General features: G+C 45.3%; 2 protein-coding genes across 4 annotated transcripts in view; both read right to left on the bottom strand.

Moving 5' to 3' along the window:
- Positions 1 to 12,992, bottom strand: part of SPEF2 (sperm flagellar 2) — a 134,738-nt gene that overhangs the window by 25,175 nt on the left and 96,571 nt on the right. For all 3 annotated transcript variants that reach the window (XM_048504145.1, XM_048504146.1, XM_048504147.1), the window contains exons 31-32: positions 5,822 to 5,928; positions 4,774 to 4,956 (exon numbers count right to left, since the gene is read on the bottom strand). In XM_048504145.1, the coding sequence (XP_048360102.1) occupies positions 4,774 to 4,956; positions 5,822 to 5,928 (290 nt within the window). The remainder of the gene's footprint in view (positions 1 to 4,773; positions 4,957 to 5,821; positions 5,929 to 12,992) is intronic.
- On the bottom strand, positions 9,389 to 12,484 carry LOC125436824 (zinc finger protein 862-like). Its single transcript, XM_048504150.1, has 5 exons — positions 11,471 to 12,484; positions 11,160 to 11,377; positions 10,860 to 11,068; positions 10,633 to 10,756; positions 9,389 to 9,840 (listed from the first exon to the last, which is right to left on the bottom strand). The coding sequence occupies exons 1-5, from the start codon at positions 12,482 to 12,484 to the stop codon at positions 9,462 to 9,464; spliced, it is 1,944 nt and encodes a 647-aa protein (XP_048360107.1). The 3' UTR covers positions 9,389 to 9,461.

The following is a 12,992-nucleotide window of genomic DNA, read 5'->3' as shown; positions in this document are numbered from 1 at the left end:
TGGTCTTTGCTCCTAACATTTCACCTGCATCTATGATTGGTATCTTCAGAGTTGATGATAATTTAAAGTTTATTGTATTAATTAGAAGGTCCGAGCTTAGTGTGCCAACTGATCCATTCCGTTCCTGAATCTTCAGAGGCATGTCATGTATGTGACATGCCTCTGAAGTCAGCCATAGGTGTGGGTGAAATGAAACTACCAGACCATGGCCACACGACCCCAGAAAACCCACAACAGTCAGATTTGGGTCAAACTGATGTTCATGAGATTTCAGTTTGGAATAAATAAAACAGTGTGAATTCTTGGAATGATTTACTGGGGGGCACTTTTGAGCTCTTCCCCCACTTGCGTATACCTTAAAGCTGCCTCCCAAGATTGTCAAAGCTCTTACAGGCTCGATTAGACTGTAAAAGATAAAGCGTGCCATCGATTTGCAAACGAATTCATGGTGACTCCGTGAAGTTCTACTTCATGAGATTTTCAAGGCAAGAAATGAGCAGAGGTGGATTGCCCCTGGCTTCCTCTGCATAGCAGCCCCAGCCTTCCTTGGTGTTCTCCCGTCCAAGTACTGACCCTGCTTCAATGTATTGTCGAAGGCTTTCACGGCCGGGATCACTGGGGTGCTGTGTGGTTTCTGGGCTGTTTGGCCGTGTTCTAGCATTCCTTCAGATCCTCTGAAGATGCCAGCCACAGATTCAGGCGAAACGTCAGGAGAGAATGCTGCTAGGACACGGTCATGCAGCCCGGAAACCACACAGCACCCCAGTGACCCTGCTTCGTTTCTGAGCTCTAACAAGATTGGGCTGGTCTGAGCTATAGGGGCAACCACGGATCAGACTAACGTCCTCTATTTTCATTTTCAGTGACTCTAAGGGCACTTTCAATGCACTTTCACAATAGTTTGCAAGTGGGTTTGCTACTTCGCACAAGTAAAAATCCAGCTGCAAAGTGCATTGAAAGTGGATTGAAAGTGCTTTATTCTGCATGGGTAAAAGTGCCCTCAGCTTCTCTTGACTCTTGGACGTGCTTAGGCATCGGCCAATTTAGGAAAGAAGAGCTGTTCTTTCTCGGGTTAATTTAAAAAGTGCATGGCCCTACGTGGAAAGTCTCTTGCACATGGCGAGACCCCTACTTCATTTGGGATGAACCAGGTTTATGGATCCCAGAATCCATGCAGCGGCTAACCAGTTATCTGTTATAGTGACATATGAATGGATTTAGCTTCTTTGGAAATTTTTAAGCAGCGTTTTTTTGTTTTGTTTTGCTCAGATTTACCAACGTGCCCAAAGATCAGAGGACACGTCTGAGATTCTGAACTAAAAGAAACATTCTATCTCAGATGTTGTGTTGTCTCCGGAGCTGCTGGTATGTTTTTAGCCTCGACTCACGCAGCGCAAAATACCACAACATTGAGTAGGTGGATGCCATATTGAGAGCTGCATCTCTTTGCAATCCTGCCCCCCCCCCCGCCCTCCCCCCCCCCGCATCCTGAACGGGCCGTTTTGATTTGCTTTTGCTCATAACAGGTATTGAATGATGGTTTTACTTTGTAGGGTGATGGCCTTGTGGGGTAGGCTTCTGGAATTACAAAGCCAGATTCATGCTTTCCAGTAGACCAGAGCTGAGGGTTGCAAAACACAGGTTGCTCAAAAGCTGTATTTGTTGTCTCATACAGAGAAATTGTAATGATGGACCCTAAGGTTCCTCTGGTATCATACCTTAGGACTCATAAGCAATCTAAACAGAGACAACAAGGCACATCAAGGACCTAAGATACAGAGAATACCTCCCTACTCCATATCAAAAAGCAGCCACTATGGGACCCTTTCCTGTAGAAAATCCCAGAATAGTGAGAAGGGGCCACCAGGGACCATGCTCCCCCATTAAAGATCTCCAGCTCTCGGCATCTCAACATTATCACTGCACCAGTTTCAGGGACGGCACCAGGACTTATCAGCATCATGAAAGTCCACACCTCAGAGCAGGGGCGTACCGCTCAGGGGGACATATGGGGTCAAATGTCCCTGGGCTGCGGCTGTTTAGTCACATGGGGGTGGAAAATTGCCCCCCCTCCTCCTTTCCCCTGGGTCCATACACTTTGAGATAACCTGGTGCAAAAAACACTGTTTGGTCATGGTGGGGGAGGGCAGCCGCCCCTAGGGGGGGTGTGGGGGGGGCCCGGAAAACTCATATTTTGCACTAGGCTACGTTTTCTCTAGTTACGCCTCTGCCTCAGAGGTTACTGCCCCTTGAACCAGTAGTAAATCTGACCCCAAAGGGCCAAAGCCTTTTGTGCACATACCTTCCTTCTGCTGTTTCACCCCCTCATAAAACTTCAGTCAAGCTGAACTCAACACTGCCTGCTTGGCCTAGATCTTGCTTCTTAAACCTTATTCTCTCCTTTAGCTCCCACCAGGAGTGTGACATCATCAAATGACACATGCACGACATCATACATGGGGATTTTTAATGGATGTTTTTATTGACTGTTTTAAAGGATGTTTTTATGGTGGTTTTTAATGTTTTATGTTTTAACAGGGCTTTTAACCCCATTATGTAAGCTGCCCTGGGACTTCAGTGTAGGGCAGGGTATAAATGGAACAAATAAATACATAATAATCATATACATGTGGTTTTGTACTCCTTTTGGGCTTTCTACTCAGGTCTATTCAAAGGGTCTTGCTCCTGGGAAAGTGGTTTTAGGATTGCACTGCTGAACAAGAGCTCCCCCCGCTATGGGGTTTCTGCATCCCCTCCCAACAAGGGAGGGGAAGTGTTGCAGGTAAATGTGGAAGAGAGGGGGAAAGGTTCAAAAAAAGTAGTTTAAAATATTTCATCAGAAGTTAGTTCATTAACTATTGTTAAGAAATCTGACATGTTTGCCTCAGGGTTTTGCTTTCATTTTTGCCTTAACGTCCTGTGGCTTCTCTGAAGCACAGAACACTTTTAAATGACAAGGATCTTTTTTTTAAAAGAGCACCTGAGAGAGGGGTGGTGGTAGAGTGGTGTTGGCCAACATGAAAGTAAAATTCAAGTTGCCCAAATGGAATTGGGATGCACAGTTCCAGGCCACAGAAAATTAACCATGATTACACTGATTTTGGGGAGAATTAAGGACACTATCTTCCTCTGGATCACACTCACAACATCTTGGGCCTCAAACCAAATAAATGAAGGTCTTAAATCTTAAGTCTGTCTTTATATGGTCTCAATTTGCCTAGGGACCATGTAGGGCAGCGGTTCTCAACCTGTGGGTCGCGACCCCTTTGGGGGTCAAACGGCCCTTTCACAGGGATCGCCTAGGACTTTCTGCATCAGTGTTCCCCATCTGTAAATGGATAAATGTTAGGGTTGGGGGTCAGTACAACATGAGGAACTGTATTAAAGGGTTGCGGCATTAGAAAGGTTGAGAACCACTGATGTAGGGAATAGGAGTTAACCCTTAAACTACCACTGTTTTACTCTTGAAGAAAGTAAAATTCCCTTTACTCCCTTTACTCTGGCTCCCTTACTCTGTCATTAGTATTTTAAAAGAAGGACCTCATTTTTCTCCTTTCAAATGCTAATGCCAAAATTGGGCAGCCAGTTTCAAATACTGACACTAACAGCCCAATCCTAAGGGGGGATGGGTAGCTGGGCCATGGCTGGGGACGGCCAGTGGCATACTGTAACGAAATGGCACCAAGGGCTTGTCCTGGACACCACACCTAAACTCCGGCCAAACTCCTCCTGCCCCCCTGTTGCCAAACTCTCCCTGCCCCAAACTTCCTGCTGCCGCCGCCGCCGCCACTGAACTCCCTCCGTTCCCCCTTGAACTCTTGCCACCGCCGCACTGTAACCCCTGCAAAAAAGCACACAACAAACCTTTTCCTCTTCTGACCGGTGCTGACTGGAAACACATACAGTAGGGGTAGGGTTAAGGCCAGTGCGGATGTGCTCCTTCCCTGGCCTTAATACCACCCTCAATGTGTTGCCAGCCAGCACCACTTGGAAGATGAAAAGGTTTGTTGGGAGGTTTTTTTTTTTTTGCAGGGGCTGTGGTGTGACAGTGGGAGGGGAATTCAGTGGGAGGGGAAGCTCAGTCAAGAGCTGGGAATGGAGGGAGAGCGGGTGGGGGACAAACATGCACCCCCCCATGCGACCCAAGCAAATGGCACCTGGGTCGCCTGCCCCCGTTACCGCCCCTACTTCCACCAATGGGGACAGCCCTACCGCACCACCTCCAAAGAGGTTTACAGAGGCACAGAAAGTGAAAAAAAGTGAACTTACCAACTGTACTCAAAGGCCCCTATGCAGTCCAATTGTCCGTGCCATCTACTTTGTTGGCATATGCTGATGTCAGAAAAAGGGGTTATTCCTGGGCTGAAAAGCCTCAGGAAGTGAACTAAAGTCAGCTCCACCCCAGGAATGCCCCACTGGTGCTGCTGCGGACTCCCTGGCCAGAGAAGTGCTGGTGCAGTGGCAGCATTCGCACTCAGGAAATGTGGAGCGGCGTAGCTCCCTGGTACCAGTGTAAGTGCCCCCATCCCCAGTGCAGATACTACTTACAGTGCACGGAGTGGCATTTACACAGGTGCCAAAGTCACGCCTGCTCTACAGTCCTTCTCCCTTTGTGGACTGCACAATATGTGCAGGTTAAAGGGGTAAACCTCCTTCTCCCTCCTTTACATGCCCAGAGGAAAAATTAATGCTGTATGAGCAGACAATTTGAACTTTATGGATGAGCAAGATATGTGATCTTTATCTCAAGGGAGGGAGGAAGGAAGGCAGTACCTGATTATATTGTTCCCGTGTCACAAAGCCTGATCTATCTTCATCCACAGCCTGGAACCTTTCCAGTGTTTCTAACAACTCCATTACAGCGGGTATAGGCCAGGGCTGGGAAGCCGTTAGTAAGAACCGGCGCCAGTCCACCATGTCCGGATTCACAGTCAGCATTGATGCCATATTTTGTATCTGTAACATAGCATTACAATTCTTTTACACAGCTGAAAGAAGAAGAATGGATGGTTAAAGTAAGACAGTTTCACACAGCTTAAAGCACCTTATTCCTTACATGAAAATGACTCTCTGATAACCATATCGAAGGGGTTACCACAGACGCGTAGCGGCAATGGGGACATCTGGGGCGAGTTGTCCTGGGCACCGCCATTGCCGTCACATGTCGGGGCCAGGGGCATTTTGGGGCGAGGTGAGAGGGGGCATGCGGGCAGCTCATTCCCCAGGAGCAGCTCCCCCTCACTTCGTCACTGGGTTCCGACTTCCCCAACGTAAAGAGAGATGGAATTTGGCACAAATACAGTCCATGATACCCTGCTTACAACAAAAGCTTCAAAACTAGACATGTTTACCCCCCTGACCAAATGAGGTCTACTTCATAACAGAAGCTAACATTACGTAGGGAGCAGCAGTGGCGTAGGAGGTTAAGAGCTCGTGTATCTAATCTGGAGGAACCGGGTTTGATTCCCAGCTCTGCCGCCTGAGCTGTGGAGGCTCATCTGGGGAATTCAGATTAGCCTGTACACTCCCACAAACGCCAGCTGGGTGACCTTGGGCTAGTCGCAGCTTCTCAGAGCTCTCTCAGCCCCACCTACCTCACAGGGTGTTTGTTGTGAGGTGGGAAGGGCAAGGAGATTGTAAGCCCCTTTGAGTCTCCTGCAGGAGAGAAAGAGGGGATATAAATCCAAACTCTTCTTCTAAATCCAAACTACACACACACACACACACACACACACACACACACACACACACACACACACACACACACACACACACACACACACACACCAAGTAAGATCACAACGATATGGAGATTACCTACTTCATACATCGAGAGGTGCATCCAGCTATCAGGGAGCATATTGGCACCAAGAGTCAAAGTGACCAGGTCACAAATAATGTCAATGAACATTTTAGTCGGTATTAAACCTAGACAAAGGACAAGAGGGTAGAGGGAAATTTGTCATTGTGGATTGCACGTACACAATTTGAAAGCAAAGCATATTTTGTCCCTCAATTAGGCACATTCAATATTTTATCAGAATTACTTTTATTTACTAGAGGTGTAGCTATAAGGGGACAGGGGGTATGTCGTGCATTGGGCGTGCGGCAGTGGGGGCGGAAAATTGCCCCAACCCATCTCCCTCCCCTCCTTCCACTTACCTTAGTTTAAAAGCAGCCTGGTGGGAACTACCTTAGTTTAAAATCAGCCTGGTAGGCTGTTAAATGATGTAAAGGCCTATGGCCATATACAAATAATTTACTTGACTTGAGTACTGGCAGTAGGGGCCATTACAGGTGATGTAATGATGTCCCCAGTGACAACTGATGTCACTTCCTTTGCAACCAGAAGTGACATCAGCACATCACTGGAGGTGCTAGGGACGCTCTGGGTTTTAGGCAAAACAGTAATCATAGAGTTTTGCCCAATTGCCAGAATGTCCCCAATAACACACTGACATCACTTCCAGACACACTGGGATTGACATCAGCATGTTGGGCCAATGCCAATTCATGTAATGCTGTTCTTTATAGTATCAAAGTTCTGTTTGCACAAGCAAATTGATCTAATAGTATCTAGCAAATCAGTGGTCGCCACCTCTATTGAGCCTGTAGGCTGTTCTGGAATTTTGAGAAAGGATAGTAGGGAGTGCCATCACAAAATGGATGCCGCAGGAGGAGTAATCACAAAATGTTTGGCGGTGCCCAGTTAAGCATCCTTCAATGATGGCAACAGCTATTTTTGAATAGGCAGTCCCATGGGGTGATGTCCCTAGGAGCCTTCCTTCTGAAGTATATCCTGCTTCAATGACCTAGAGGAAAACCAGGAATGACTGTTCTTGGAGAAGAGTATTTTAGGCAAGAACAAATGGACCCCTAGACCCACACTGGTGGGCTCCTTGCAGGCTTGGATGTCCACACTGGCAATCACTGCAATACATCTATGCAGAATTTGGCCCCAGCTGAAGAAATCATTTCATTGCTACAATGCAGGGCATACTTGCAGCTCACTACCCCACCAATTCTCTGCCCCCCTCCCCCCGTTTTCCACCACTCCCATTTCATGTGCCACTGACTAATCCATTTTCTAGTAGATTTATGGTAACAATGTATGAAGGGGGTTTCAGCCTCAGATACATTCAATCCACCTGCATAATCAATCCATTTGGTTGTATGAGGCAGCCCTCAATAAGGTTAAAACCTAAATATTATTATTATTATTATTGTAGATTCCACAGTTGCCAGATCTTTAGCTGGTTGTTGGCCTTCATTACAATTCGAGCCTCACCCAGAGGCCTAGGAAGTTGTAATGTATTGGCGTAGTATTCGTGAGGATCCCAGCATGGCTGCCTCCTGAATTTGACAGATTATTATTATTATTATTATTATTATTATTATTATTATTATTATTATTATTATTATTATTATTATTATTATTATTATTATTATTATTATATATTGCCCTCCCCCGAAGGGCTCAGTTGATTGACTTGCATACGGCAAAGGGCTTTTCCATCACCTTCCCAAGCAGAGTATATACACTTCTGACTCCAGTGAAGACAACACTTATTCGGATTGCATTGCTAGAGATAGTCATTGGTGGTGGAAAGCACAGTCAAGTCACAGCAGACTTATGGTGATCCTGTCGGGTTTTTAAGAGGCATTCAGAGGTGATTTGCCATTGTCTGCCTCTGTGTCATAGTCCTGGTATTCCTTGGAGGTCTCCCGTCCAAAAACTAGCCAAGGCCAACCCTGCTTAGCTGATGAGATTTGACAAGATTGCACTATCCTAGGCCGAATAAGCAAAAAAACAACAACCCTTTCACTATATACATACCCTCTCGGTTGTTAAAATAGGGCAGGCTCTTAAGCTTAGGATGTTTCTGTTGCCTACAGATTCTCCATTACCTGAAATAAATCCTTCAGCTCCTTGGGTGAACCCATGGTCAAAATGGCTGCCACCTCCAGAACTCAGGCACGAGCTCAGCTTCCTTCAGTGGTCCAGCCAGAAGAGCCACATCGCTCTCTGCTCCCAAGAGTTTTATCAGTTCCCAATCCCCACCCCCTTGACATAGTCAGTCTGGGCCAAGGAATCTCTTCCTGTTGGATCCAGGTATCCTCTTCCTGATGTCCTTCTATCATTTTAAGTCCTCCAAAACTGTGATACCTGCTTGGAGAAGGGGGGGGGGGCTTAACATTTCCCATTGTTCCTCACTACCTGTATTAGCATCTCTAAAGGGTGGCAGGGCGGGGCTGGCAGTCTGATCAGAGAAAAGAAAAAAATATTTACGCTGTTCCCTTTGAACTTCAAAGGGAGGGAAGAGTCATTTCACACCAGGCAAGAAATACAGGTATTGGCAGCCTTGCAAGCAGTGGCCCATATTTCCCCTTCCATTCTCTAAGCCCCCATATGCCACGGCTACTTCGAGCAAGCTCTACTTGATCAGCCAGTTAGACAAACTACACATGCAATTCAAAGGCAGTATAATTCTATTTCTACAGTTGCAGCTGTGAAATCCAAAGCATCAAGAAGCTGAAGAAGATTGGGCACATACTGTGGCAAGTTCTAGAGCCAGGTGTCTTTATTTAAGATGTCTTATCCAGAACCTGTAGATGTTATCCTTTGCCTATATGGGAGCCGTGATATCCTTGTTTTCACCATAAAGATATGTCATTCTCCATGTAGCTTTCTTCACATTCCTGCAACCTCTGTGGTGTTAAAAGATCCTTTAAAAGTCTGTTTCTTCACTGATTTGATGATGACAAAACTCAGTTTCATCATTTGAGGCACAGAGGACAGGATCTTTATAGATGCTATTGATCCAACTCAAACACTAAACACCACATTAGAAGGAATGAGTGCTGCGATGGCTCTGAAAATTTTGAATGCTGAGACATCTGAGGCAATTAACACTCAGTACTGTACAAAGGGACGCATTTGCCACTGCAAAAAATAATTTTGTAAAACAAATTCCCAAGAGAATGAAAACAAAGAAGGAGTTAGGTTAGCCCATAAAAACAGAAAGGGCTTTTTGGATTGTACCTTTAATTTTCATGTTGTTCGGGGGCGGGGCTTGCCTGGCCAAGACTTCACACTTCACCTCTCCTGGGGTGAGGCTGTAGCTCACTGGAAGAGCATCTGTTTGGATGCAAGAGAGTCCAAGTACTGTCCTTGGCAACTCCAGCTAACAGGATCAGGTAATAGGTAACTCAAAGACCTCATCCTGAGACCCCAAAAAACCATGGTATGAGCAGCCAATACTGACCTTGATGGTATCAAAGGTCAAGCTCAGGTTAAAGCAACTTCATGCGTATTCTATTTCTGCAAGGGCACATGATGCTTATGATGTCCTCCCAGTTTCTTTGGTGTAAATTGCATTTCCCAGATTTATTTAGCTATTGTCTAATAAACACTTTCCCCCTCCGAAGGACACTGCTAAGATGGAGAGTGTGTCCCCGTTCTAATCACTTCCAAATAAACTTTCCCAATCAGAGTCAGATGAACACTCTGATCTCTCCCGAGTAGCCATCCATTGGTTGCCCTCCGTTTTTCTGTTCCTCTGCCAAGAGATGTTCCACAACTGAATGGCCTTCTGGGGGTCAAAATCTGGGATATCTGGAGTATTCATCTGAATGATCATGAGGTCAGTCATGCTTTCGAAGATCAGCTTTGGACTATGCTGCATCATGGTAAGCTTCATCTGACCGAAGCCGCGGGCTGCCTCGCTGGAACTTGCCGGCAGTGTCAAGACCAGATCCACCAGTGCCAAGATGTTTGGGTATTTGTGAGAATAATCCAAATTCACCGAATCCCATGTTATCCTTCGAACATTCGGATATCTAGAAAAGGAAATTGGGTTTATTAATTAGATCTTTCCAAGAGGTGTCAAGCATAGCAATAAATAAACATTTGAATGTCAATAAATGTGTAGGAGATGCAACAGTTCGCTGGTAAAAAATGTCTTGTTTGGAGAACAGCTGCAGTTTAATCCCAGGGTTCTATAGTAAAAGATTGCAGAGGCTGTTTCCGCACGGCACAATCATACCTGGTTACAATTAGTTTCTTACAATCCAAGTCTGTTTTATCCCAGTTTCTCCCTTTGCATGGCTGCCCGTTTTGTGAAGACTGAGAGGAAATACTTGTTTGTTTCACATGAGTCCAGGTCTTTTGAATTTACATTGCAAGTGTACCTGAGCATGCCCGATGTTCCACATTCTGATCGGCTGTTGTTTTTGAGTGGCAGCTTGAATGAATGTCAGGCAGGGAGAACAGGGGGCCGAGGTGGGAAGATCAGGTGGCCAGGTGGGAAAAATAAACTGGTTCTGCTCTCATGCATTTTGGAAAAGAATCTCCAATTTGGTAATTTTTTAATACCTGAGGGTGAGGGAAATATTGTGGGGCAAACCCACTTAAGGACCAGGAACCATGCAAAATTCTTGTATGGAATGGGGTATTTCTCTTGCTTAACCCAGGATATTTGAACCGTGTGGAAACGGCCAGACAGCAGATTCTGCCTAGTATTTTGAAGAACTGCTGCTGCTGGTCAGAGTAGACAATACTTAACTAGACTGACCAATGAATCTGACTCCGCGTAAGGAAGCTTCATAAGTTCACACAAATCTTCTCATTACCTATTATACAGCTCTGCTTTCAGCATGGTCCATTCAGTCTCGACTTCATCGACCTTCACACCAGCACATTCCAATATTGGTTCATAATACTTGGTCAAGACAGACACTTCAATCTCACCAAATTCTGTAGGAATTTGAAAGTGCGTTAAAAACCCACACACATTCCAGAAAGAAAAATAATCATTCCAATGCATATGTGCTTCGCCACTGCTTTGAGTTTTCCACACCTTGCACAATTTGGTCAGGCCACAGTTTAAAACTTCCAATAGTACTTGCTCTCAAAACTTCCTCGCTAGCGTCACAAAAGCAATCGCGCAGATGGTTCAAAAGACTGCTTAACAGTTCTGTTCGGACTTGCTTTATATTGCCATCGCCAATTAGCTGGTGACCGTGAAAGTGCGTTGTGGTCTCCACTAGGCGCTCCCTGGGACCAGACCTAAAAAAAAAAATCACACATAAGAATTATTCTGGTGACTCTAATTTTTTATACAACTGGTAATTTGTGGAGGTTGTTTACTACACTCAACCTTGCTCGATACATTTGGAGGGTTTCCTGTGTTGATTGAATAGTCGCAAAAATGTCTGCAATGGAAGCGTACTGATCCTGGGCCACCCGAGATAGGATGTTGAGGACGTTGATGACATCCAGCAAGAAATGGGAAAATGTAACAATGTCTTTTCTCAGAAGGAGATTTAAAAGGTCTTTTGCTTTCTGGTGATTTGAAGAACATGGCTCTTCTTGTACCTGGAAATCAGCAAAATAACAATTAAAACTTTGACTCCCCCCAATCCAGTTTTTCTCTCCCCCTTCCACTTGGGATTTTTAAAAAGTATTTACCTCAGTCATGTGTAGCATAATTGCAGCGTACCCTTTAAGCAGAATTTGAAGGGCAGTCTGTAGGCGAAGGAGCCAATGGGAACCACCAACTCGAGACGGAACAGCTGGTCTCAGTTTGAGGGCTTCATATATTCGCTTGAGATTGCTATTATTCAGGGGGGAGTTTTGATAAAAATAGTACATGTTTTGCAAGAGCCCCACAAGGACAGTGCACAGGTGGATGCTCTTCAAGGTCTCCTCGTAGGCCATTTCAAGTCGATGAACAAGACAATGTACGCTCTGAACGCATGGCTGGATTTCTTTCAAAAGTTTAGCCACCCCGTTATTTTGTCCTACCATGACTTCTGCGCCATCACTTCCAAAGCCAACTAACTTCCTTGCCCAGTCTTGGCTCGGCAGATGGAGCTGCAGATTGGTCTGTAATATTTTCAAAATGGCGTTTTTCACCGCTGAAGCCTCGTACGGGTCGACCGACTGAACCCCAACGATCTGGCACTGGACCTTCCCTTGGTCGGCAAAGCGCACGTAAACAAGGGCAGCTTCCATGCTTGTGTGGTCTTTGACACCATCGCTGATGAGCGAGAAGAACTTGCATTGTTCCAGTTTCTCCTTCAAGGCCCTTCGCTCCACTTCAGCAATGAAATGAATAAAGATTCTTGCTGCCTTGTCGTTCCTGAATACAGAGCCGATATCCACACCTTTCATATCATCCAGCTTGCACATCCAGTCCAGGTCTGTGAGGGGGCGTCCGGTCTTGGCAATAGCATGGCAGGTTCTGAAGAGATTCTCTATTCTTCCTAAGGTTGTTTTACTCATATTCTTTAATATCTCTTCAGTGGTGGTTGGGTCTGGAACAGAGGAGCTAGCTGCTTCCATGCACGTTGCCCAAGCGTGAGCTTCGCTGCTTTCATGCTCAGCCACTAATTCGAGCCTGAAATCGTCTGTCCCGGAGCAAAAATTGTGTTCAACTTCTCCTAAGTCCACTTTATGCTGCTGACATAAAGCACAGTACATTGTGCCTCTTCTGCTGTTGTGTTTCAGCCAAGAGTACTTCGACAGCCATATCTCTGGAAAATCTTGACTCCTCTGTGACTGTTTGCCTGGAGTTACATTCTTCTTTTTCAATTGTTTCAGAACTGCTAAGGCTATAAATGTTTTAAATACAACTTCACATTAAAATATTTTATTATCATTCTTGTAACACTTCACTTGCATTTCCCTCCCTTTTAGCTTTGTGACTCATACTCAGCAATGATACGAACATTAGAAAATTGGTATACTCTGAGCTGGGTGTACTCCTGTTAAAATCATTATCTTCTCTCCACCCTACAGTTCAAGTTCAATGCCAACAAAATCTACATTCTCTGTCTTGGATAATGTATGCACCATGAGCTCAATTACATAATTTATTAATTTGTATAATTTATTCTGCTTTTGCCATTTTGCATAATTTATTCTGGCTGTGCTACCTTTGAGGGGGTGCGAAGGATGAGTCAAGGTTCACTTCCAACTAGGGTTGGTG

Source organism: Sphaerodactylus townsendi, linkage group LG07 (assembly GCF_021028975.2).
Source record: "Sphaerodactylus townsendi isolate TG3544 linkage group LG07, MPM_Stown_v2.3, whole genome shotgun sequence".
Classification (NCBI taxonomy): Eukaryota; Metazoa; Chordata; class Lepidosauria; order Squamata; family Sphaerodactylidae; genus Sphaerodactylus; species Sphaerodactylus townsendi.
This window is presented reverse-complemented; position numbering and strand designations above follow the sequence as displayed.

Bases quoted from the DNA above. Each gene is read 5' to 3' on its own strand.
- LOC125436824 (XM_048504150.1), bottom strand. From the start codon at position 12,484: ATGTACTGTGCTTTATGTCAGCAGCATAAAGTGGACTTAGGAGAAGTT. The intron at 11,069-11,159 runs GTTGAGTGTAGT...TTTTTTTTTTAG, and splicing joins CTCCAAATGTATCGAGCAAG to GTCTGGTCCCAGGGAGCGCC. The intron at 10,757-10,859 runs GTGTGGAAAACT...AAATTCCTACAG, and splicing joins GCCTGACCAAATTGTGCAAG to AATTTGGTGAGATTGAAGTG.